The sequence below is a fragment of the Oncorhynchus clarkii genome, chromosome 9 (assembly GCF_045791955.1).
Source record: "Oncorhynchus clarkii lewisi isolate Uvic-CL-2024 chromosome 9, UVic_Ocla_1.0, whole genome shotgun sequence".
In the NCBI taxonomy this organism is placed as follows: Eukaryota; Metazoa; Chordata; class Actinopteri; order Salmoniformes; family Salmonidae; genus Oncorhynchus; species Oncorhynchus clarkii.
This window is the reverse complement of record NC_092155.1, coordinates 41,805,457-41,831,752: the sequence shown is the minus strand read 5'-3', so window position 1 is coordinate 41,831,752 and position 26,296 is coordinate 41,805,457. Positions and strand designations below refer to the sequence as shown.

Below are 26,296 nucleotides of genomic sequence, written 5' to 3'. Positions count from 1 at the left end.
CGTTGTCCTGTTGCATCACCCAACTTCTGTTGAGCTTCAATTGGCGGACAGATAGCCTAACATTCTCCTGCAAAATGTCTTGATGAACTTGGGAATGAATTTTTCCGTCAATGATAGCAAAGCTGTCCGGGCCCTGAGGCAGCAAAACAGCCTCAAACCATGACGCTCCCTCCACCATACTTTACAGTTGGGATGAGGTTTTGGTGTTGGTGTGCTGTGGCTTTTTTTTATCCACAGAGTGTTGTGTGTTCCCTCCAAACAACTCAACTGTAGTTTCATCTGTCCACAGAATATTTTGCCAGTAGCGCTGTGGAACATCCAGGTGCACTTTTGCAAACTTCAAATGTGCAGCAATGTTTTTTTTGGACAGCAGTGGCTTCTTCCGTGTTGTCCTCCCATGAACACCATTCTTGTTTAGTGTTTTATTTATCGTAGACTTGTCAACAGATATGTTCGCATGTTCCAGAGATTTCTGTAAGCCTTTAGCTGACACTCTAGGATTCTTCTTAACCTCATTGAGCATTCTGCGCTGTGCTCTTGCAGTCATCTTTGCAGGACGGCCACTTCTATGGAGAGTTGCAACAGTTCTGAACTTTCTCCATTTATAGACAATTTGTCTTAACATGGACTGATGAACATCAAGGCTTTTAGAAATACTTGTGTAACCCTTTCCAGCTTTATGCAAGTCAACAATTCTTAATCTTAGGCCTTCTGAGATCTCTTTTGTTCGAGGCATGGTTCACATCAGGCAATGCTTCTTGTGAATAGCAAACTCAAATTTTGTGAGTGTTTTCTATAGGGCAGGGCAGCTCTAACCAACATCCAAACTTGTCTCATTGATTGAACTCCAGGTTAGCTGACTCCTGACTCCAATTAGCTTTTAGAGAAGTCATTAGCCTTGGGGTTCACATACTTTTTCCAACCTACACTGTGAATGTTTAAATTATTTATTCAATGTAGACAAGAAAAATACAATACTTTGTGTGTTATTAGTTTAAGCACACTATGTTTGTCTATTGTTGTGACTTAGATGAAGAACAGATCAAATTTGATGACCCATTTATACAGAAATCCAGGTAATTCCAAAGGGTTCACATACTTTTTCTTGCCACTGTAATATTCAATAAATATAGTACCTAAATTCCGATTTGGACCAAACTTTTTTCTAACAATGAGTTAGACATGAGGAATCGAAAAACATTGTCAAAAACCACACCCACACACCACGCCAGTCCCACACCAACAATGAGTATATAGTATGTAGAGGGGCGGCAGGTAGCCTAGTGGGTAGAATGTTAGGTCAGCAACCGAAAGGTTGCTAGATCAAATCCCAGAGCTGACAAGGTAAACAATCTGTCGTTCTGCTCCTGAACAAGGCGGTTAAACCCACTGTTTCCAGGCTGTCATTTTAAATAACAATTTGTTCTTATCTGACTTGCCTAGTTAAATATATTTTCTCTATGTTCTCTATGTATGACAAGTATTACGAAGAGGCTCGGAGAATTGTTTCGTCATCATATGTAATGTATTCTGTAAAAATGAATTTGGTGACGTTTTTTCCACAAAGCTTAGAGAAGTTATTCATTGAAGTTGTTAGGTTTACGTCCCATCCTCGAGCCTGATATTAACAGGTTCTGACCACTAGATGGTACTGTTCCATGTGATTTTCCTTATCCCTGAACTCCAGACAATGGTACCAAATGTATCTGATTATTTGAAGGTGCAAGGTGCAAGTTCATTCAATTGAATGACTTGATTAAACGTCTCCCTTAAAAAAACAATGTTTATCTAGATGTGTAGCCTAGTTTCCTGTGTTCCCTCCCACTCCTGCCCGACAGACAATGTGCTGTGTTCACCATACTCATCTGCTGCAGTCACTGGCTCTTAATGGCCTCACAGCCATGAATATTAGATAAACTTTCCCTCGCCAGCAGAAAATGATGATGAGCTGTGATAAAATACACAGGCCGGCCAAGTGCTGAAAAAAACAACCTATAAAAAACACATCAATGTCCTATATTTTGAGGGTCCATGTTGTTGAGCTTGGTCTCTGTATTAGTAACTGACAATACAAACGAATGGCCACAAAGTGAAAAATTTGTCTAGCCACCGGCGTGACTAAGTGTGTTTTTGCTCTGCCTAATGACACTGCGGACTCCAAGGCTCTTGGACAACTTCATCGTCAGTCATCTATTGAGATTCCTATGGGAGCCTCCCTCCTTATCGAGGTAATAATTCTGCAGCTGGGACACAGGCCATTACTAAAGCGGGGTGGGGAGTAGGGGGGGGGGGGGGGGGGGGGGGGAGACAGGGGGATAAGAGAGCAAAAGATAAATTAGATAGAGAGGGAGTCACACACATCTGCATCCTAAACCAAGGAACACCATTTGGTTTTCGCTCCTCTTGTCTTGGAACTCTTTCCTTTTGACTTAACCTCTAATTCAGGACCATTCAGGGTCATTCTTTTGGTGTATCACTGTGCCTGGTCTAGAGAGATGGATGTATGAGCGGATGGAAGTTACCTGCAACCACAAGCAGCCCAGAGAGTAGACTGTCTTCAGAGTGCTGGGTGTCTCTCACACGCTGAGGAGACATGGCGGGGGATATTGTGGTGGGGATTCTCTATAACTTAGTATTACCTCTTCTTCTGCTTGCAGGTAAGTTTACCTTTATTTTACTTTGTATTCTTATGGGGCTGGAAAAATGTACAGTAACAATTCAAGTGTCAGTCCCCAATGCAGAAGGACTGTGGATGTGTTAGTTATTGAGGTAATAGTAGTGACTTTTACAGTTACATTGAGAGATTCTGCCTTTTTAAAGTGATCTAATAATATTGCTACAAGCACCATTTTGGATGCTTTCTGGAATTTTTTTTTTTTTTTTTTTTGAGACATGTTGTTTGGGGGAATATGCAGATTAATCAATTATGTCTTGTTTCCCCTGATGGTAATTCTTTGACTGGACACAGAAATATTGTATATTGTGATCATGCAGTAATTGAGTAACTTGTGCTGTAAAACTGTAATGGGGAATACAATGTTTAAGTTGTTGAATAGTATGTTTATTGTATTGTAAAATGTAAGACATATTTTACATGTTAAGGTGTCATTACATTCAGTAAGTATTCAAATTTTCTAGTTCAGAATTAAGTAAAGAAAATCAAGATTTCAAGTAAATTCAATAAGAAAAAAATACAATTAATCGTTCAATTATGCTTTCCTTCATTTGAGTGTTTTGTGTTGGTAAAAGATTGAGAAAGTTAAAACCATGACCCGTGACTTTGTTGTCAGTTTCATTGCCATTGTTGGTCCAAGAAGCCACACTGTTTGTTTTTTTTTAGCTGCTAACTTGTTTACTGTGTGATGGAGTTTTGTTCAGTCCAACACTAATGCATTTTGAATTAGCAGGTGCAATGGATCATAGTATTTTATTACCAACGCCTTTTCTCTTTGATGGATAATACTGTAGGCTATTTGTTTCTAGCAGGTCTTCTTCATCTGTATTTATTTGGATTTTCAGTAGGACAGACTCAACATAATGAAAAATCTCATAAAATACAGCATCAAGGACAAGAAATGAAAATCATACCTCGATATTATATTCAGATTAACATCAATGTAAAATCATTGTTTTCTCTCCGTAGCGTCATCATTCCGGTACAATGGTCTGTCTGTGGTGTATTTCCTTTTCTTTCTCACCCTTCCCCTGCTGCCAAACCCCTCTCTCACCACCATGCAAGGTAAGACTTCAGAGGAACACCACTGGCTTGGAAATGGCACCCCTACAGTAGTAGACATTAAAGAATAGGGTGGATTTTATTCTAAGCTACAAGGCCCTCTCTGTTTGAATGTTTGCTAATAAACACGGACCCTGTGTTTTTTCAAAATAGTGTTAATCAAGGCCATGACATTTAATGCTGATGATGTTTGATTTCAGCCATGGAATGTGGGAACTGACGACCACTGATGGTGTGTGTGTGTGTGTGTGTGTGTGTGTGTGTGTGTGTGTGTGTGTGTGTGTGTGTGTGTGTGTGTGTGTGTGTGTGTGTGTGTGTGTGTGTGTGTGTGTGTGTGTGTGTGTGTGTGTGTGTGTGTGTGTGTGCGCGTGTGTGTGTGCGCGTGTGCGCGTGTGATTCATCAACTCATTTTGATCAACATACAACATGTCCATTCTATTTTAGATTGATCAATAAGGTTGCTGAATTAAAGGATTGGTCATGTACTTTGTAAAGGGATGTGGCCTGTATGGTCTTATCTATTATGTATAACCTAGTAATTATATAGTCGAATTAAAAGTTGTGGTGTCAGCTCTTGTAAAATGGTTTTCTTGCATGCTGGACTTTTCTCTTCAATTCCTCGTAGAACCTTATCCATCTCTTCGTCTCGCTAATATGATATCACCCCTGGCTTGAGTGGCCGGGGGATGGTGCAGAGATGATTATACACATCATGCTGAAGCAGAATTGACCGGCCTTTACTTGGGAGGGCAGAAATGAAGAAAAGCTTTTTAGTAAAAAACATGGCATCAGAAAGAATTCAGACCCCTTCCATTTTTCCACATTTTGTTACGTTACAGCCTTGTTTTAAAATTGATGAAATAAAAAAAAATGCCCTCATCAATCTACACACAATACCCCATAATTACAAAGCATTAACAGGGTTTAAGACATTTTTGCAAATGTATTATAAGTAAAAAACAGAAATACCTTATTTACAGAAGTATTCAGACCCTTTGCTATGAGACTCGAAATTGAGCTCAGGTGCACCCTGTTTCCATTGATCATCCTTGAGATGTTTCTACAACTTGATTGGAGTCCACCTGTGGTAAATTCAATTGATTAGACATATATTTGGAAAGGCACACACCTGCCTATATATGGTCCCACAGTTGACAGTGCATGTCAGAGCAAACACCAAGCCATGAGGACGAAGGAATTGTCTGTAGAGCTCCAAGACAGGATTGTGTCGAGGCACAGATCTTGGTAAGGGTACCAAAAAATGTCTGCAACATTGAAGGTCCCCAAGAACACAGTGGCATCCATCATTCTTAAATGGAATAAGATTGAACCACCAAGACTCTTCCTAGAGCTGGCTGAGTCTTATCAGGAAAACTGACCAATCAGAGAAGGGCCTTCGTCAGGGAGGTGACCAAGAACCCGATGGTCTCTCTGACAGAGCTCAAGAGTTCCTCTGTGGAGATGAGAGAACCTTCCAGAAGGACAAACATCTCTGCAGCACTCCACCAATCAGGCCTTTATGGTAGAGTGGCCAGACGGAAGCAACTCCTCAGTAAAAGGCACATCAAGGACTGTCAGACCATGAGAAAAAAATCCTCTGGTCTGATGAGACCAAGATTGAACTCTTTGGCCTGAATGCCAAGCGTCACGTTTGTAGGAAACCTGTAACCATCCCTACCATCCATGGTGGTGGCAGCATCATGCTGTGGATATGTTTTTCAGCGGCAGGGACTGGGAGACTAGTCAAGATCAAGGGAAAGATGAACGGTGCAAAGTACAGAGAGATCCTTGATGAAAACATGCTTCAGAGCGCTCAGGACCTCAGACTGGGGCGAAGGTTCACCTTCCAACAGGACAACGACCCTAAGCACACAACCAAGAAAACGCAGGAGTGGCTTTGGAACAAGTCTCTGAATGTCCATGAGTGGCACAGCCGGAGCCCGGACTTGAACCCGAGCGAACATCTCTGGATAGACCTGAAATGAACTGTGCAGCAACACTCCCCATCCAACCTGACAGAGCTTGAGAGGATCTGCAGAGAAGACTGGGAGAAACTACGCAAATACTGAATACTTACATAAATGCATTTTAGTTTTTTAATTAAAAAAAAACTGCAATAATTTCTACAAACCTGTTTTTGTTTTGTCATTATGGGGTATTGTGTGTAGATTCATGAGGAAAAAACTATTTCATTTTAGAATAAGGCTGTAATGTAACAAAATGGGAAAAAAGTCAAAGGGTATGAATCTTTTCTGAATGCACTGTAGAACGTTTCAAAACACAGAAAGTGTCACATGATGTGTTTTGTATCATATGATGCAAAACGCCAGTGATGGAAATAGTACTAATTGTCATACTTGAGTAAAAGTTAAAAAGTTAAATTAAATGCTATATCAAATTCATTACATTATGCAAACCAGAGGGCATGATTTTCTTGTTTTTAAAATGTACGGACAGACAGAGGCCCACTTCAACACTCAGACGTCATTTACCAAAGCAGTAGTAGGATAGGTGTGGGAGTTAGGCCATTTTGCTGTCCTGCCTGAGCATGCGAAACCTAACTATTATTTTGTACATATTTTCTTTAGGAATGTAGTGCAGTAAAAGTAAAAGTTGCAAATACAAATAGTAAAGTAAAGTACCACAAAAAACGATATAGTTACTTTACACCACATCAAATGCATCATACTGTGTCACTTTCTGTATTTTTGTTAAAATTCCATTGGCTATCTTGAAAACTTGATTGCTGACAGGCAAACCTTTTTTGAGATTATATCGACAGTGAACTAATGGAATACCAAAATATAGTTTTGAGTGGGATTTTCCTTTAAATACAAGTGTTTTCTTTTTGATTAAGTTTGTTCTGATGTTCAGGCGAATCCAGTTCCATGTTGGCTACTTTAGTAGACTCTTGATCACAGAAACTGCTTGTACAAAGGCACAAAGGGCTCTATTTTCAGGAGGCGCAAGTGTCAAACGCCGGTTAGTTTGCAGTTTCGTCGTGTAAAAACTGGCGCACTTGCATTTTCCACTTCTTATGCCAGGCTCGGCAATTTACCTGTCTAACATTAGCCACTTGCGCTGGTGTGGCAATATTTGAGGTGTGTCCTTAAAAACAACCGCAAACGTGGCATTTTCCTGCAGCGCCAAAGGGACGTTTTAAAACCAACCAAAGCAGGTCTTAACAGTAACGCAGTTGCTCATGGCATATATTTTGAGAGTAGAAGCGCAGCCGTGATGCACAGTGCGCTTGGAATGAGAGGTGTACCTTTTGCACCGTGAATCTGGTATTAAGCAACATAAAAAAAAAAAAAAATGGATTCCCCATTTAATTTAATTAGATATAAAAACCAAACATTAATCAAAGCTGGTTAACAACTTGGCATAGGGGCGTCTTTTTTTTATCCTGGCCATGCATTAGTCAAGTAGCCTATAAATAAAGGGGTTTTAAATGGTCTACTGAGGGTGCCTTGTCCTCGTGCTTTTTTATGCTTCACAATTCACATAACTGCATAGTTAATTTCGCTGGTTCAATTAGACAATCCATCCCCATTTTCAAAAAGCACCACTCGTCCGATTATCAAAGACACGCTCCTGCAAACTACTCAGTATAATGCCATATCAACAGCGGATTTTTTTTTTGAATGTGCCTTGCACATAGGCAGTGACAGTTGACAGGAGCCTAGTATTTTGTATAGATAAGACATGCGTGTGCACACACTGCCATGGAACAATATATGCAATTAATGATATCACGCTTCTGGCCGCATTCTATATAGAAATATTTCTGTTGTTCTAAAAAAAGATAGCTTGTTTTTCGTTTCATTTGATTAAAAACCAAGCATAAGCCTCTCCCCTCAATTAAGGCGTTTTTTTTACCAGCCCAACGCATTCGGCAATTAGCAGCCTATCAATAAATGGTTTGTCTCATGAGACTGCTTTGAAATAAATATTAATCACCAAAGCTTTATTAAAATATCAAGTTTGGGAGCAGAAAAACAGTGAGTGGACTTCCCCCTTTTTAATCATAATTTTTTTGAACGTGCAACCCCCTCCATTTATCCATATGCCCATCATGAAATGATGGGATGAGGGATGAAATGTTGCCGGTGACCTTCATATTTAGAAGCAAAAGTAAGGAGCCTTGCACGAGCCTTGGCTTGTGCGAGCCAGAGTCATATTTAGAAACATTTATGTTATTTTCCTGCAACATTAGCTTGTTTCCCATTTAATTTTTATTAAAAACCTAAATATAATATATATTTCCATATTGAAGCCATGCACAGCTCACTCTCTGTAAGTATAGAGACAAATGGGATCTGCATTGCAGCAGTAGACTCCACCACTATCCTCAGCCATTAAGATAGGGGGAAAATGGAGTAGAAAAAGGCCATAAAAAGTAACAGCCTAATTACATGTAGTGGTCCCCATATGGATGATAACAGTCTGATCTGAATGCTTTGTATTTGTCTTTTACGTGTTGAAAGGAAGAAATATGTTTTGTTTCTCAACAAAAAAAAAGGAAAATATATTATTTTCGACCTCTGTTAATCTGTGTCTCTGGTCTTGTATTTCTAAAGGAAAAACAGGGAAGTTCCTGCTGCTCATCTGTTCTACCAGCGTGACGTTTCTGGCTCTCCAGTGTTTCATGCAGATCACTTTTGCCTACGTACCTCAGAATGGTAAGATAACACCAGCCTCTATCAGCTCACAAAGCCACTAACAACAGACTACTCAGAGATGCTGCGGAACACCGCCCAAAATAGAGGCCGAAGAAGTTTGTTTAAGAATTTCAATACACGGAGAGTATGATGAACGTATGACTTACTCATTCAATGAACATTTGATGAGGGTGGATGTTGCTTTGGCATTTTGCTGAACCGACTAAACTTGATCTTCTGTCTGAAATATTTGTGTTGTTCAACAGAGAACGAATATTGGGAAAATGTTCTCTACCATTTGGGCATTGTACGGTAGGGCCACATTTAGTTGACTTTTTTAAAGCAGACTTTGGTGGTGTTTCTAATGCAGGTGTTGTTCATCAGATTGTCTTGTGTTCTGTCCCCAGGTTCAGTTTGGTGGATGCAGGGAACACTTTGCGTCTCTTAGCCCCTGATCTGGGGCTCTTCCTGTCTGGGCTCTTCATACTCTGCCTGGTCAGGAAGTTGCTGTGCCTCGCGCCACAACTTAATGTCCACGAGAACTGCATCAAACCCTCTGACCCTGAGGTATCCACATGGCCAATTTCATCTGCCACTTTTGTTCAATTCACAGCATAGTTTTACCATGATTGTTTTACCTGAGAGCTTTAGAAAAGTACATCATACATGGTGATATGTTGTAAAGGATTTCAAGAATGTGAAGGTAGGGTGCCTCACCTTCTCACGCAGTATGTCAGCACCTCTACTCTAGTGGTTTGAGCATGGTCCTCCTTCAGCTTAAATCTGTTAGGAAGTCAAATATTGTTATGAAACAACACCAACTTCTTGTCCACCAAACTTGTGCTCTTTTGACAAAGCAGGATGTGGAGATGTCCGACTCAGAGTCTGAAGTCGAAAGTGATGTCACAGATGGCTCGTCCTGTGACAGCTCAGATGAAATCACAGCGGCGCCGGTAACCCCTCCTCAGTTTGTCCAGAAGTTTATTGCATTTGCCCTTGGACTGCGCCTCTTGCTGTCCGCCATCATGAACACAGCAGGGAAAGTAGTGGTCACCATACTACTGGGTCTGGCAGGTACATCTCAAAGGGCTGCCACTTTGGACTCTCATGTACTTGTCTTGCATGCCAGACTTAAAGTCTTGCATTGGCTCAGCATTCTCTGCTGTCCAACTCAGCCAAAATAAGACACATTTACTATCTGCTCCCGCACGGTACTATAATCTTCTCTTTTCTCCCCTTGACTGGTCCTCTTTCCCCTGTACCAGGCATCGCCCTACCCTCCCTGACTTCGGCAGTGTATTTCGGGACATTCCTGGGCCTGGTGTGGTGGTGGGTGTTTCTCCGCTCCCTCAGCCTGCTGTTTTTCAGTACCCTCTGCGTGATGATGGCTATATTCAGCGCTGGTCACCTGCTGTGCCTCTACCTGTACCAGCTTCCCCTGGCCCAACAGATCGTACCCCCACAGGACATCTACGCCAGGTAGGGTCACGGGACCAGGATGTAGCAACGCTGGACACTGGCTGGATGCTGACTGTGCAGATACACACTGTCCTTTTAACCATATTGGTTTGCTGGCTGAAAAACAGATTGTATTTATTCACACTTGTCGAAATAACAAATAATTACACACTCTATTACACTGGACACAGGCATATACAAATCATTGTTAATTAAATGTCATAAACTAATACATGCCCGTCTTCCAATTTCAGTATATACTTGATCTATCTACTGTGAATGTTGTTTGTATACCAATCTGGTCTATCCAGAACTAAAGTCTTGCGTAATTAGTCAGATGCTCGATTAAGTTCTGAGTCTATATGTAGTAAGAGAAGAGATCGGAACCGGAACAAAGAGCAAACGAGTCTATGGGCCAAATGTTCACTCCCCTTCCAAAATTTGAAAGATCCTAACGCCTGGGAAATCGTGATTTGTCCGAAGCACCGGAACTAATACCGCTCGTTATCTCACGCATTCTGTTGTATCGTGAGAGATCTACGGTCCCATTTTTGTTTACGTGGTCTGTCCCAAGAGATTAATCGCCCTCTGGTTTTGTTCAGGCTGTTTGGTATGACAGCGTTCATCCGGACCAATGAGACTGAGCCATACAGTCTGGGTCTGCAGGCAGATGTCAGCTGGCCTGTCTTCATCAACCCCATGGTGCTGCTGCTCCTCTATTACACAATGGTGGCTTTGCTGCACAAGTGGGTCTACATCCCCGAAGAAGAGGTACTTTACCTAGACTGAGACTCTAATGCAACTAAGACCTTCATAGTGAATAGCTGCATCTGAAATTCCCTATATTCCCTATATAGTGCACTACTGTAAATGGGTCAGGGCTCTATATAGTGAATAGGGTGCCATGTCAGACGCTGTCAATGTCTTGTGGATTAAATAAAACTTTGCTGGTTTATCCTTTGTTGGAAGTGTTAAGTGTGTCAGCCTGTGTATTTCTGCTAGGATACTCTGGTGAAGTCTGAGAGTCCAGTAGAAATCCCAGAGGATCCCCCCAGCTTCTCCAAGATCTTATTCATCTCAGGAGACAGACTGGAGGTCTTGAAATCTACTACAGTTCTATTTTTCTTCTACATTCTCCTGTAGTTTTACCATCATGATTTTCTACAGATTTCTGGAACAATTGTGTTTTTTATTTTGCAGCTACTGACCAGTACGGATGAGGAAACTTACATGCCAGATGAGGAGGTGCAGGAGGTACATTCTGCTCTCCCAATGTGTTGTCATAACTACCTTAACGGGACGTTACATGTCTGGTTAGACACTGTACATTCGGTGCGCATCACTTTTCTTCAAAGCCAAAATTCCTAAGCACACTGTTTTTCCTCTGCAGCCAATGGTCTTACTGATGAGCAGCTCATGGCATGATCTGAGAGGTCAGGAGATGGGGTTACTGCTGGGAGGGCCAGGGGCAGGGTATGCAAACTGCTACCCTCCACCACAATATGAAGGAATAGACTTGTCACCCTCACAAGGTATGTACCTGCCAGCCTTGCCAATGTCCAAGTCAAATCTACTCCAGGGTCCATTATTTGGTAGAATTACCACAATGTTCGGTTATAGACGAAAGGTTGGACTTATGGGAAGTCATTTTTTTTATCCACCTGGATATTTTGATCTTACCCAGTCATGAATATATGGTAGGAATTGAATATTGAATACATTTTCATCACTAGTGTAGAAACTGATACAACATATCCTTAAAATATGACAATTATATGGTATAACAACTCCATCTTCTGCTGTTTTCCTCTCTCAGAGTCGGAGGAGGTTGAAGAGAAGGAGAGGAGGAGTGATGTGTCTATGAGGGAGGGGAGGAGTGAGGTGTCTATGAGGGAGGGGAGGAGTGAGGTGTCTATGAGGGAGGGGAGGAGTGAGGTGTCTATGAGGGAGGGGAGGAGTGAGGTGTCTATGAGGGAGGGGAAGAGTGAGGTGTCTATGAGGGAGGGGAGGAGTGAGGTGTCTATGAGGGAGGGGAGGAGTGAGGTGTCTATGAGGGAGGGGAGGAGTGAGGTGTCTATGAGGGAGGGGAGGAGTGAGGTGTCTATGGGGGAGGGGATGAGTGAGGTGTCTATGAGGGAGGGGATGAGTGAGGTGTCTATGAGGGAGGGGATGAGTGAGGTGTCTATGGGGGAGGGGATGAGTGAGGTGTCTATGAGGGAGGGGAGGAGTGAGGTGTCTATGAGGGAGGGGAGGAGTGAGGTGTCTATGAGGGAGGGGAGGAGTGAGGTGTCTATGAGGGAGGGGAGGAGTGAGGTGTCTATGAGGGAGGGGAGGAGTGAGGTGTCTATGAGGGAGGGGAGGAGGGAGGTGTCTATGAGGGAGGGGAGGAGTGAGGTGTCTATGAGCGAGGGGATGAGTGTGGTGTCTATGAGGGAGGGGATGAGTGAGGTGTCTATGAGCGAGGAAGAGAATGGCCCCAGTGGACTGGCTGTGTTTGGCCTGTTCATCATGAAGCACAGCTACATCAGCGCACTCATCATCATGATGGTAAACCACTTCCTTTCCACGACGCTATTAAAGTTTTGGTGTAGACATTAGTCATTCAACAATTAACTCTCTGAAAACAATTCCTTTAAAAGTCTAACTGAATAGAGCTACGTTACCTTCACATTACCTTGCAATCTTTAAATATGAACATAAGATGTGTGGCATGCCTCCTGTATTCCTTCAACCACTCAGGTGTGGAGCATCACCTATAACAGCTGGCTGACGTTCGTCCTGCTGGTGTGGTCGTGTGTGATCTGGATGATGCGTGACCGTCGGCGCTACGCCATGATGAGCGCTCCCTTCCTGGCGGTGTACGGCACCTTGCTGTTGCTGCTCGCCTTCCTGAGCGGCCTGAGGCTGCGGCGGGATGAGCTGTACCCTGGCCTGCCACATGCCATGCTGGTGGACTTTGACATGGCCATCTACCCAGCACCCTGCATCCACCTGGGAGGCAAGGTGTTGTACACCTTCAGCTTTTGGCTGCTGTTCCGGCAACAACAGAAGGAGAAACAGGAAGAGCAGGATCTCAAGGAGTCTGACGAGTCTCTGGAAGAAGTGAAAGTACTCCCATGTATGGACTCCTCTCTTTATATGCACCCTTTATGGCTTTACATTGATAAAGTCACGTTCTCGAATTCAGTTCCGATGCATTAGAAATGGATGTGATATTATTCCTAGGTGTTTATAACAAGCTTCACTTAACAGTGCTCTCTAACTCATAGGTGTTTGAACCTTGGCCCAGGTACGGTGACATGTTCTACATTGTGCTCCTCCTCTCCCTCAGCGGAGGAAGGTGAAACCTCTCCCATAATGGAGATGCTGGGTTCAGCGGTCAAAGGAAACCTGGTGAAGTACTGGATCCTGTTCTGCTGCTCCATGTTCTTTGTGGTCAGCTTCTCCGGGAAGGTGATGGTCTACAAGATCCTCTACATCGTGCTGTTCCTCTTCTGTGTCGTCCTCTACCAGGTGGGCCTCATATATATGACTCCTAGATAGTGTTGTGGTGTACGTCAGTGGTGATGTGTACGCTGCACATGATATACAATGTACAGTACAACTTTACTGTCCATGTTCCAGGGAACAGCGGATATTACTGAACTCCTCCAGATTGCACACATCTCAGGGTGGCCGGTTAGGCTCGCAGTTAAGAGCGTTGGGCCCGTAACCGAAAGGTCGAATCCCCGAGCCGACAGGTGATACATCCGCCGTTGTGCCCTTGAGCAAGGAACTTAACCCCTTAGCTCCTGTAAGTCGCTCTGAATAAAAGTGTGCGCGGTAAATCACATGGTAAATCACACATACGAGACATTATAAACAGTCGGATGTTTTTCAGAAGGGAAGGGAGAGAGAAACAAATGTACTCTGTGAAAGATACGATTGTGTCAAACAAACAATCATAGTGGCTGTGGAATAGTTTCGTTCAAATAGCTGTATTAGTGGGTTTACCCGAAAGATTAATCCGACTCTGACTATGCAACTATCTTATCACTGACCTCACTATCGGTATGACACATTTACCGCCCGGCCTTACGGCCAAGACCTCAACAACAGCCAAAGGCTCTAAACTCTTATCAATAGAGCTTCCGTTATGAATATTGATCCGACCTCGTAAACACAGACACAAAACATTTCCGCGGCCATTTTCCTGGTTTCCCTCCCCGTCTGGTATTTCCGCTGACCTTTCAGCGCTGACCACTTACCTAATGGCCGAGCTACGACCTCACAGCACGCACACTGTCAGAAAGCCAATATGAACCTGACATTTATCAGTGCCAGCAGCACCGCTGTTTCACACACTGGCTGACTGAGGGGAAATAAACAGCAATTGAGTAAAAGACGTAGGTGTTCTTGCGTAAACAAATGTTGAATTTGAAATGAACATTTCAAGACACTGATGATAGATGGGCTCCCGAGTGGCGCAGCGGTCTAAGGCACTGCATCTCAGTGCTTGAGGCGTCACCACAGACACCCTGGTTCGGAATCCAGGCTGTGTCACGACCGGCTGTGGTTGGGCGGCGCACAATTGTGTCATCCGGGTTCGGCCGGTGTAGGCTGTCATTGTAAATCAGAATTTGTTCTTAACTGACTTGCCTAGCTAAATAAAGATTAAATAAAAATAGATGATTGTGAAAAGGTAACTTGTTTTGTGGTCGCCTGTTGTCATATGAAATTTGTAACATATTTTACTGTTAATAATATTGCTCGCTATGGTCATTGGTCTTTGATTATTGGTATGCCAAAAATCCTGGGGAGCAATATTAACAGTAAAATACGTTATTTTATAAAGATCAACCTAACCCTCTGATTTCCCTCAGTTACTAGACACATTTCATAGTGATTTGACCTGATTAGCATCATGGGATCTATGTTACCATTCCTCAGATCCGTTGTGACGTGTGGAGGCGAGTGCTGAAGTACTTCTGGGCGGTGGTGGTGGGCTACTCCATGGTGGTCCTGATTGCCATCTACATGTACCAGTTCAAGACTGTCTCTGGCCTGTTCAGACAGATCATGGGCATGTCTGAGGAAGGGTGAGTGGGCATGGTGGCACTGTGGCCAACCCTGTACATTCACAATGCTGCTTATGCCTCCATATTGTTGTAGTCATCCCAAGACTTTGATGTACTACATTGTTAATTGATTGATTGATTCATTGGCGCAAAATTACTCATATCTTATACCCTATGTCTAGAATTCTCCCTGGTGGTCCATGGCTAAGGAACATTTGCGTTTCACAGTGTCTTTGCATACTGTGACTGAGTTATTCTTATACAGATGTAGTAGGATCTTAATTTTATCACTATTTTGTTGCTGCGATTTTTCCTGCACTTTAGGAAATGCAAACTTTTAGTTTTAAAAAGGATTATTTTAAGTTTGTCAGACTTGACTTTAAAGAAAAATGTATCAACCCCTACCAAAAAGTGTCCACATAATCCACATAAGAATTCACATTTGCTGCTGTAGCAAACTGGCTCAAAATGAAGATCCTACGTCTGTTCGCTCAGTGCTGTCCCTGTCCCGCTCTGTCCTCTAGTCTGCGTGATCTCGGGTTGGAACAATATGATACTGTGGAGCTGTTTGCTCGGATCCTCCTCCCTGCAGCCTTCCTATTGGCCTGCATCCTGCAGCTACACTACTTCAACCAGGACTTCCTGGATCTCACCAACCTGGACAACGTACCTGTCCACCACGGACCAACCAGGTGGGACAGCTTACCTGATCGCAACCACTGGGATAATGTGCTTTATATCAGGGAGGAGGGAAATATTAGTCCATTGAAGTGTTTCTCTCGTGTCAACTGGTATTTTTAGAGACATACATTTTCTTAATCAAAAAAAATATGTACAATGGCGGTGGAGGCTGCTGAGGGGAGGACAGCTCATAGTAATGTCTGGAACGGTATCAAACCGCTCCAGCCATTAGCACGAGCTTGTCCTCCCCAATTAAGTCGCCACCAACCTCCTGTGCTGCAGAGAGATATTGAACATTTTGATCTGATTGGTCCCCAAAAAAATGGCGTAATACTTGCTGGGGTGTTCTTTCCTTTTTTTGGGGGGGGGGAAACAAGCTGTCTGTTATTCTCCACCCATCTCCTCTATGTTGTTGTGTCTCATCCGTTCTGTCCATCTCTTCACCCAGAGAGGAGGAGCTGAGGAACTCCGTCAATGTGATAGCTGACATGTAAGAGCCGTATTTTTGTCTCCGTGGACGGCATGCTTCACACAGTGGATTGCTCAGAGTTTGAGTCATCTTAAACAACCGCAGTTAGGCAAAAGCAAAGCAAGGAGTGTAAAAATAGGTTCCTCTCATGGTATGATAACACGTCGGCGCCGTTATACGGCGAAAGCAGCACCCTTTGAGCGTGCAGATATATCATTTCATTCCATCCGTCCGTCATGAATTCGGAGTCATTGGATTTCTACCACTGTAAGTGCAGTGTTTAACTGGTGTTTGTTTTTCCTCAGAATGAAAGAAAACGTTGAAAAGTTACAGAAACGGTACGTTCGTCAAACACTTTCTTCCTCTACGTGGATGAAACAGACCATGTATTGCATCATATATATATATATATATATATATATAATGTTGTTATACCGTATAATGTATTAAAATGACTACATCCACGATGGACTTGCCTGCCCTCTTTCTGGTAGGATGGCGAAGGAGCAGAGCGAGCAGACGAGTGGGGAGTCGGAACGTGTGGGGAGTCAGGACACGTTGGAGAATGATGGACTGTCTGCCTCATCAGAGAAACCTGAGGAGGAGCAGTGGGGAACAGGTGTGTGCCACTGAGACGCTGAGATTCCGATTCGAATTTATTGTACGAACAGTACATTTTAACAGCACAACGACAGTACAAGCAAAACACGCCACATAAACCAAAGTCTGGGAAATCTAGCACAGCATTTCAGATCTCATGTCTGACCTTATATCTGACCTTGAGTCTGATGTCCTTTTTGTGTCTGCCAGTTCCCCCAGAGGAGCGTCTGACCCAGTGGGGGTTGATTGTGGACCGGGCCAGCCTGCTGCTGTTCCAGGCTCTGGCTCTCTTCCAGCGGGCTCAGGAGATGGGCTGGAGGCTGCTGGAGGTTCACAGCCTCAAGATTGTTTCCACTGGCATCATCTGGGTGTCCCTACAAGAGGTCAGATGTCTTTATGTGACCCTTGAACTCCACATTCTCATTGTACCGTGACCCCATTTATAGCACCTTCTATATTGTATTTACTGCATTTACACTGCCCTGATTTTCACCACCTAATATGTTATGCAGGGCAGGGCGTCTGCACAAAACGTTTGTTTTCTTTCTTTTTTCTTTGTGCCCAAGGTGTCCCTGATGAACTTCATGTTCCTGGTTCTGTGGACCTTCGCCCTGCCCTTCCCCCGGCTCCGCCCCATCGCCTCCAGTGTGTCCTCGGTCTGGGCCTGTGTCATGGTGGTGTGTAAGATGCTGTACCAGCTCAAGGTCATCAAACCTCTGGAGTACTCCTCCAACTGCACCGCCGTGAGTTCACTTACCACTAGCATGCGAAACACTGACCAAATATTCACTAGTTATTCCACAGGCACAGCAATATATACTCAGTCATGGTTGGCTCCCAAGGGGATTATGTCGTCGTTTAGATACAATGGACTGTGTGTGCGTGTGCCATGCTTGCGTACGTGTGACCATCTACGTTTACAGTAGTATGTGTCTCTGTGTGTCAGAGCCTGGTGTCAGCTAACGGGACAGGGCTGGAGGGGAACATGGCAGAGCTGCTGAGGAGGTCTGTGCTGTATGTGAAGCCTGTTGACCCAGCCATATGGTGTGGAGCCCTGCGCAAGTGTGAAGACAGGATCCTGCCCTGTCTCAGCGTAAGACAAGCTTCTTACTCGGTGTCCGTGGTTATTCAGTAATATCGACGTCATTTGTCAATCCTGCCATGCACTGTATAATCATGAAATGAATTGAAAGAGAGATTTTGAGATATATGCATATTAATAACAGATTCATGCATATCGGTAAATACGGCACATGTAAATTAATATCCTCTCTATTATTAGTGTGGTAGCTTCATTGATCTGTGGTTCTATAGTTCAGTGGTCTGAGTGTTCTTCGGTTGTGTTTTTCTTTGACGTCAGAACCACCTGACGGTGCTGGGGCTGCTGGTGTTTGAGGTGACGGTCTCTCGACACCAGCTCTACTACCGCCTTCACAACAACCTCAAGGTGCCCACCTTCAGCATTATCTTCCAGGGCATCACACGCCAGCACCTGGACCATGGCATCCTGCCCTGCATCAAGTACTTCGTCAACTACTTCTTCTACAAGTTTGGCCTGGAGGTAGAGTAGCTCCAACCGATTCTTGGGGCTGCAATATCCTCTTTTACGGTTGATTTCCATTTGAGATTTGTATGACCTTTGCAGTGTTTTAATTTGAAATGCGGCTTCTGAAGTTATCTATAGTCGTCTTTGCTGTTAATCTATATGTTTAAATTTTTGTAGTGTCGTCACGGTGGTTGTATAGCTCTTTGAGATGGTCCTCCTGTCCCTCAGGTGTGCTTTGTGGTGGCGGTGAATGTGATTGGCCAGCGGATGGATTTCTACTCGCTGCTGCACGCCTGTGCCCTGATGGCCGTTCTGTCACGACGACGCAGGAAGGCCATTGGGGAGGTGTGGCCTAAGTACTGCTGCTTCACTGCAGGACTCATGGTGCTGCAGTACCTGCTCTGTATCGGCATCCCTCCCGCTCTCTGTGTCGGTAAGGAGAGATATGCTAAATGACGCTGGCAAAATGACGCTGACATCACATGCATTTCAGGTGCTGAGGGAAGGTTAGAACATGTATTTTTCCGGACGTCGAAAATTTGTACGGCGAAAATACGTATTTTCCCGGACGTCGAAAATAAGTCGCAAATGGATGTTGACTAGACGTCTTTTCAGGACATCGAAAATTAGTATTTTACGGACGTCAAAGAGACATCTTATGGGGACGTTGAAAATATAAATTACAGACGTTGAAAATATAAATTACAGATGTTGAAAATCTGTATTTCCGGTCATTGATTCTATGGACAAATTTCAACTGCACATACATTCTCAAAGACGTACGCATTATATCACAATTACAGTGGGGCAAAAAAGTATTTAGTCAGCCACCAATTGTACAAGTTCACCCACTTAAAAAGATGAGGGAGGCCTGTAATTTTCATCATAGGTACACTTCAACTATGACAGACAAAATGAGAAAAAAAATCCAGAAAATCACATTGTAGGATTTTTTATGAATTTATTTGCAAATTATGGTGAAAAATAACTATTTGGTCAATAACAAAAGTTTATCTCAATACTTTGTTATGTACCCTTTGTTGGCAAAGACAGAGGTCAAATCGGTACCAAATATAGACATCCGTGATTGGTTCAGATTTGATCCGGTCCGGACAGGACCAAAAATCAATGTCAGTAGACGTTTAAATCAAGGCCGGTCCAGGCTGCACCAAAAAAAAGACCTGAAAAAGACCACCTGGTCCAAATAGGAGCAAAAAAAGACATCCGGTAAACGCTTAGTGGAAACCGTCTTCTTCACCATAGTTAAAGTGTGATTAGGATTTGAGTAACACGTGTGGTGGAATTATTGTAATAATTTTTTTTTTCAAAACAATCAAACTTTGTTATTTAATTACGGCAGTAATGGAGCTGGTCGGTAATCACCCCTGGAAGTGATCACTGAGAACTCAACGAGCGGATTTGAGCCACGGCATTTTATAGCAAAGTCCATCCTCCTGGATGTTCATGACAAACAACAGATGTATGGAATGTGTCACAAGGTTAAGATTTGTGTGAAAGTTACTAATAATTCACAGCAGACAGTATCTCATTGTGTAGAGACCAAGGTCTGGCCCAGGGGTCATCTCTCCCTGGTACCATATAGAACAGAAACATTAACTCATGCTCTGGAATGCGGTATCCCCAAAGACATCGTAAATCTCCTGTCAGTGTTATCTCGCGGAGGCCCACTTTCAGTTCACACAGTCACAATAGAGTAATAAGAACCCTATTATGTTGCATAAAACAACCATTTGATGCAATAAAGTATTATAACATAATCTTGCAATTTTTCTCTCACACACGATTGCATATTACATAGGCCTTAAACCAGAGTAACTTTCGGGGCCAGTATCTACAAAGTGACTTAGGGTAGGAGTTTTGATCTAGGATCTGTCCATACAATCTTATTCATTATGATCTAAAATACTAAACTTATCCTAGATCAGCATTCCTACTCTGAAACTCCTTATGGAACAAAAATATAAATGCAACATGCAACAATTTCAAAGATTTTAATGAGTTATAGTTCATATAACGAAATCAGTCAATTTAAATAAATCCCTTAGGCCCTAATCTATGGATTTCACATGACTGGCAATACATACAGTGCATTGCGAAAGTATTCGGCCCCCTTGAACTTTGCGACCTTTTGCCACATTTCAGGCTTCAAACATAAAGATATAAAACTGTATTTTTTGTGAAGAATCAACAACAAGTGGGACACAATCATGAAGTGGAACGACATTTATTGGATATTTCAAACTTTTTTAACAAATCAAAAACTGAAAAATTGGGCGTGCAAAATTATTCAGACCCTTTACTTTCAGTGCAGCAAACTCTCTCCAGAAGTTCAGTGAGGATCTCTGAATGATCCAATGTTGACCTAAATGACTAATGATGATAAATACAATCCACCTGTGTGTAATCAAGTCTCCGTATAAATGCACCTGCACTGTGATAGTCTCAGAGGTCCTTTAAAAGCGCAGAGAGCATCATGAAGAACAAGGAACACACCAGGCAGGTCCGAGATACTGTTGTGAAGAAGTTTAAAGCCGGATTTCCCAAGCTTTAAACATCCCAAGGAGCACTGTGCAAGCGATAATATTGAAATGGAAGGAGTATCAGACCACTGCAAATCTACCAAGACCTGGCCGTCCCTCTAAACTTTCAGCTCATACAAGGAGAAGACTGATGCAGCCAAGAGGCCCATGATCACTCTGGATGAACTGCAGAGATCTACAGCTGAGGTGGGAGACTCTGTCCATAGGACAACAATCAGTCGTATATTGCACAAATCTGGCCTTTATGGAAGAGTGGCAAGAAGAAAGCAATTTCTTAAAGATATCCATAAAAAGTGTTGTTTAAAGTTTGCCACAAGCCACCTGGGAGACACACCAAACATGTGGAAGAAGGTGCTCTGGTCAGATGAAACCAAAATTGAACTTTTTGGCAACAATGCAAGACGTTATGTTTGGCGTAAAAGCAACACAGCTCATCACCCTGAACACACCATCCCCACTGTCAAACATGGTGGTGGCAGCATCATGGTCATCCCTGCTTTTCTTCAGCAGGGACAGGGAAGATGGTTAAAATTGATGGGAAGATGGATGGAGCCAAATACAGGACCATTCTGGAAGAAAACCTGATGGTGTCTGCAAAAGACCTGAGACTGGGACGGAGATTTGTCTTCCAACAAGACAATGATCCAAAACATAAAGCAAAATCTACAATGGAATGGTTCAAAAATAAACATATCCAGGTGTTAGAATGGCCAAGTCAAAGTCCAGACCTGAATCCAATCGAGAATCTGTGGAAAGAACTGAAAACTGCTGTTCACAAATGCTCTCCATCCAACCTCACTGAGCTCGAGCTGTTTTGCAAGGAGGAATGGGAAAAAATGTCAGTCTCTCGATGTGCAAAACTGATAGAGACATACCCCAAGCGACTTACAGCTGTAATCGCAGCAAAAGGTGGCGCTACAAAGTATTAACTTAAGGGGGCTGAATAATTTTGCACGCCCAATTTTTCAGTTTTTGATTTGTTAAAAAGTTTGAAATATCCAATAAATGTCGTTCCACTTCATGATTGTGTCCCACTTGTTGTTGATTCTTCACAAAAAAATACAGTTTTATATCTTTATGTTTGACGCCTGAAATGTGGCAAAAGGTTGCAAAGTTCAAGGGGGCCGAATACTTTCGCAATGCACTGTACATGCATCTGTCGGTCACAGATACCTTAAAAAAAAGGTAGGGGTGTGAATCAGAAAACCAGTCAGTATCTGGTGTGACCACCATTTGCCTCATCTCCTTCACATTGAGTTGATCAGGCTGTTGATTGTGGCCTGTGGAATGTTGTACCACTCTTCTTCCATGGCTGTGCGAAGTTGCTGGATATTGGCTTGAACTGAAACATGCTGTCGTACACATCGATCCAGAGCATCCCAAACATGATCAATGGGTGACATGTCAGGTGAGTATGCAGGCCATGATAGAACTGGGACATTTTCAGCTTCCAGGAATTGTGTATAGGTCACATGGGGCCATAAATTATTATGTTAAAACACGAGGTGATGGCGGTGGATGAATGGCCCAACAATGAGCCTCAGGAACTCGTCACCATGGGGCATTCAAATTGCCATCGATAAAATGCAATTGTGTTTGTTGTCCGTAGTTTATGCCTGCCCATATCATAATCCCACAGTCACCATGGGGCACTCAGTTCACAAAGTTGACATCAGCAAACTGCTTGCCCACACAATGCCATACACGCTGTCTGTGGTTGTGAGGCCGGTTGGATGTACTACCAAATTCTGTAAAACGACATTGGAGGCGGCTAATGGTAGATAATTAACATGAACTTATCTGTCAACAGCTCTGGTGGACATTCCTGCAGTCAGCATGCCAATTGCCCGCACCCTCAAAGCTTGAGACATTTGTGGCATTGTGTCGTATGACAAAACTGCACATTTTAGTGGCCTTTTATTTTCCCAAGTACAAGGTGAACCTGTGTAATGATCCTGCCGTTTAATCAGCATCTTGATATGCCACACCTGTCAGGTGGATGGATTATCTTGGCAAAAGAGAAATGCTCACTAACAGGGATGCAAATAAATGTGTGCCCAACATTTTAGAGAAATAAGCTTTTTGTGCTTATGGAACATTTCTGTGATCTTTTATTTCATCTCATGAAACATTGGACCAACACTTTACATGTTGCGTTTATATTTTTGTCCAGCATAACATCTCAATCTTCTCTTCTCTTCTCTCTGTCAGATTATCCATGGAGGACCTCCAGTCAGGCTTTGACCTCCAACCTCATCAAGTGGCTTTACCTGCCTGACTTTGCCATGCGTCCCTCCCCTTCCTTCATCCTCTGTGAGTCTCTTTATGTTCATCCCAGCCATTTCCAAATTCACAAATTGTGGGGAAATCTCACATTGGCATTCATTCTTGATTTACGTGGAAGTATGAGTTACATGCATATCTCAAGGATTCAGGCCATTGTCTACTACATATAGTGTGTACTGTAAATACCTTCATACACCATCAATCTGTAACTCCTACATAAGTGAACAAGGCAGCCATTTTGTTTTGCTGTGTGTCCAGACGACCACCTCCTGCTGCTGTGCTCCACGCTGCAGTGGCAGGTGTTTGAGGAGGAGAACCGGGCTGCCGTGCGCCTCATGGCAGGGGAGAACGTGGAGATCAGCCGCAGCCTGGACCCGCGTTCCTTCAACCAGTACATTCCCGTCAACAACTTCCTCCAATGCAGGTCAGAGGGCTCTCTTCGCTAGCGTGGGTTTTAGACAACTGCTTTCGTGAAACGTGGCCTGATTAGGAAAACTTTGAATTTTCAACTAGGGTTTTTTTTTCCAGTCAGGTCACATGGTCTGGAAAAAAAATCTTGGACCTACTCATATGGTTATATGGATATGTATGTGTCTCTCCTTACCTCAGGTCCTACTTGGACATCGCCAAAGTGTTTGTGTTCAGCTACTTCTTCTGGCTAGTGCTGTGCCTCATCTTCATCACGGGCACCACCCGCATCAACATCTTCTGCCTAGGCTACCTGGTAGCCTGCTTCTACTTCATGCTGTTTGGAGGAAGCTTGCTAATGAAGCCCGTACGATACATCCTCAGGCTCTGGGACTGCCTCATTGGATACACTTGCTTCGTCATTGGCATGAAGAACCTGCTATCGGTACGTTAACTAACTAATTATTAATTGCCTAGGATAGCCTATGCTAGTAACCCAGTCGATTTTAATCACTTGTCAGTGCTAACTGCCTGTTCTGTGTTAGTGCTTCACAAACTTCACAAACTCACTGTCTCAAGTCTAGTCTTCTCTCTCCTCTGTGCTATCTGTCTTGCTGTATGTGTGTCCACAGCTTGGCTCGTGTGCTTATCTGGACAGCCTGTTGAAGAATGGCTGCTGGCTCATTCAGGCCTTCAGCATGGTCTGTACAGTCAAAGGCTATGATGTCTGTAAGTGTGACTGATAATACCGATTAACACACTCTGTGTGTGTGTGTGTGTGTGTGCACGTGCGCACATCTTCTCAGTTGTGTATATATATATATGTGTGTGTGTTCCCAGCTGCTCCTGATGATGAGTGTGAGCTGCCGGAGGGGGAGGCGGGCATTGTGTGGGATGCGATCTGCTTCACCGTGCTCTTGGCTCAGAGAAGGGTTTTCCTCAGCTACTACTTCCTGTATGTGGTGTCTGACCTCAGGGCATCCAAGATCCTGGCCTCCAGGTTAATAATAACAATCATCATCATTTAGTTACTGACCACTTCCCTATCAATGATTTTTAGATGTTTTTAGAATACTTTGGTACTATTGGAAATAGTCATGTTTATCTATGGAATGGTACCAACTGAAAGTAGGACTTCATAGGTTGTTTGTCTCTCATATTTCAAGGGGTGCTGAGCTCTTTGAAGCCAAGGTGAAGAAACTGGTTGCTGCCAGACTGGAGATGGAGAGGAAGTCTGTGGCGTCCCTGAAGAAGCAGTAAGACTTATTCCACAGCAGTTTGTTTGTTCTCATTTAGTTCCCAGTCTAATGGGTTTGCTACTGTTGCATTGTTTGAATTCACTGTGTTGATTCCTTCCTCTAGGATGGAGAAGATCAAATCCAAACATAAGAGTAAGCCTGGCCAGGGAGATGCAGCAACACCCCCTGCTGATATAGTGCCAAAGGGTGAGCCTCATGGGGCTAGCTAGTGGAAGTTGTCCTTAACCACTGACGGAGGGTCAGTTCTTAAACATATACTCTTTGACCGGATCTTTGTATTTCCCCCTACTAGAGTTGGTGCTCAAATTGCTTTACATCATTTTAAGGTGGTGGGAGACTCAACTCATCATGATCATTATTCTTGTCATTCTCACTGAATGAACGGATACATTTATGATGTCAGGATGAATGGGTGAACATGTTTTCCAGGTGAGAGTGAGAAGGCTGGGAACGATCAGGGGAAATGGTGGAAACCATGGGTCTCTCGGCCTGGCGGTAAGTGTTCCATAAATCTAACTAACATAATTCCGATTTTGTCAGTTACAGAAAGAACCTTGAATGGGGAAATGGGATGGATATGGCTTGAAAAGATAAACAATGTGCTTGATTTCACCTTATTAGATCGGGTGCTGAATCCTCGTGTGTATATAATGGGATATGGTTTAATTTCATCTCATTATAAATACTCACTTTTTGATTCAAGTAATCAAAACCATTTATATACTGCAACAGTATAAAGTAGGATGTATAAGTAGGAGTTTGTCTTTGTTGTCTGACACTTCTGTCGTTTCCCCTCAGTTGAGAACAACTGTGGCTACCATCTTTTTGAGAGTGACAGTGAAGAGGAAGAGGAGGAAGTCCAGGAAAAGAAAGAGGAAGAGGCTCCACTAAAGAAGAAATCTTCTTTTCAGGCGAGGGCCATAAAAGACAAACTATAAAGACTAGTAAATTAGTATGTGTGGATGTTTTTGAATGTGATGTCAAACTGTGTGCCTCCTTTCTCCACAGATAGCCTATGAGGCATGGGCCACAAGCTCCAAAGCAGCCCTGGATTTGCACAAAAAAGAAGAAAACAAGATGAAAAATGAGGAGAAGAGGAGGGCAAAGAGAGAGCTGCAAAGACAGCAAGGTAAAGATGGGCTCGTTTGCATGGGGCTGTTTGCATAATGTTGTCATAGGTAGTGTATTATTTTGTGTCGTTGTCTGATCCAAGGCATTGAGAGAGCCGAGTCTCACGAGTCGGACGAGTTGGAGGTGGAAGAGAGCGATGAAGAGGAGGAGAAAGGTAAACATTCCACCTCCACAGACCCTTCGTGGATATACAGTAGACTAACTAAGTCCTTGCACTGCTCCTAACTTGATAGGTTTCTAACGACTCTGTCCTCTCACAGATAACCTATTTCAGAGGATCATCTACTCACTCAAGTTTCTATGGGTGTTCATCCTCTCCCTTTTGGATGACGTCACTGAGGGCCTTAACTCTTTCTGCAAAGATAACCAGGACATCACCAAAGTGCTGCGTTTTGAGAGGGCTCTTCTCGGCCAGCAACAGAAAAAGGTGTGTGAAACATTCA

General features: G+C 43.3%; 1 protein-coding gene across 1 annotated transcript in view; it reads left to right on the top strand.

Moving 5' to 3' along the window:
- Window positions 1-2,593: 2,593 nt before the first annotated feature.
- Window positions 2,594-26,296, top strand: part of LOC139417549 (piezo-type mechanosensitive ion channel component 2-like) — a 33,723-nt gene continuing 10,020 nt past the window's right edge. Inside the window, exons 1-37 of the mRNA XM_071166791.1 lie at window positions 2,594-2,657; window positions 3,644-3,739; window positions 8,317-8,418; window positions 8,664-8,709; window positions 8,805-8,964; window positions 9,255-9,471; window positions 9,663-9,876; window positions 10,458-10,626; window positions 10,858-10,950; window positions 11,056-11,109; window positions 11,246-11,387; window positions 11,672-12,060; window positions 12,292-12,402; window positions 12,595-12,973; window positions 13,187-13,368; window positions 14,785-14,933; window positions 15,437-15,604; window positions 16,042-16,083; window positions 16,368-16,400; window positions 16,557-16,681; window positions 16,873-17,045; window positions 17,229-17,405; window positions 17,609-17,755; window positions 18,023-18,223; window positions 18,437-18,641; window positions 22,981-23,082; window positions 23,314-23,479; window positions 23,665-23,908; window positions 24,096-24,192; window positions 24,304-24,463; window positions 24,630-24,719; window positions 24,826-24,908; window positions 25,152-25,217; window positions 25,521-25,633; window positions 25,731-25,851; window positions 25,936-26,007; window positions 26,114-26,280. Coding sequence (XP_071022892.1) covers window positions 2,594-2,657; window positions 3,644-3,739; window positions 8,317-8,418; window positions 8,664-8,709; window positions 8,805-8,964; window positions 9,255-9,471; window positions 9,663-9,876; window positions 10,458-10,626; window positions 10,858-10,950; window positions 11,056-11,109; window positions 11,246-11,387; window positions 11,672-12,060; window positions 12,292-12,402; window positions 12,595-12,973; window positions 13,187-13,368; window positions 14,785-14,933; window positions 15,437-15,604; window positions 16,042-16,083; window positions 16,368-16,400; window positions 16,557-16,681; window positions 16,873-17,045; window positions 17,229-17,405; window positions 17,609-17,755; window positions 18,023-18,223; window positions 18,437-18,641; window positions 22,981-23,082; window positions 23,314-23,479; window positions 23,665-23,908; window positions 24,096-24,192; window positions 24,304-24,463; window positions 24,630-24,719; window positions 24,826-24,908; window positions 25,152-25,217; window positions 25,521-25,633; window positions 25,731-25,851; window positions 25,936-26,007; window positions 26,114-26,280 — 5,319 coding nt within the window. The remainder of the gene's footprint in view (window positions 2,658-3,643; window positions 3,740-8,316; window positions 8,419-8,663; window positions 8,710-8,804; window positions 8,965-9,254; window positions 9,472-9,662; window positions 9,877-10,457; window positions 10,627-10,857; window positions 10,951-11,055; window positions 11,110-11,245; window positions 11,388-11,671; window positions 12,061-12,291; window positions 12,403-12,594; window positions 12,974-13,186; window positions 13,369-14,784; window positions 14,934-15,436; window positions 15,605-16,041; window positions 16,084-16,367; window positions 16,401-16,556; window positions 16,682-16,872; window positions 17,046-17,228; window positions 17,406-17,608; window positions 17,756-18,022; window positions 18,224-18,436; window positions 18,642-22,980; window positions 23,083-23,313; window positions 23,480-23,664; window positions 23,909-24,095; window positions 24,193-24,303; window positions 24,464-24,629; window positions 24,720-24,825; window positions 24,909-25,151; window positions 25,218-25,520; window positions 25,634-25,730; window positions 25,852-25,935; window positions 26,008-26,113; window positions 26,281-26,296) is intronic.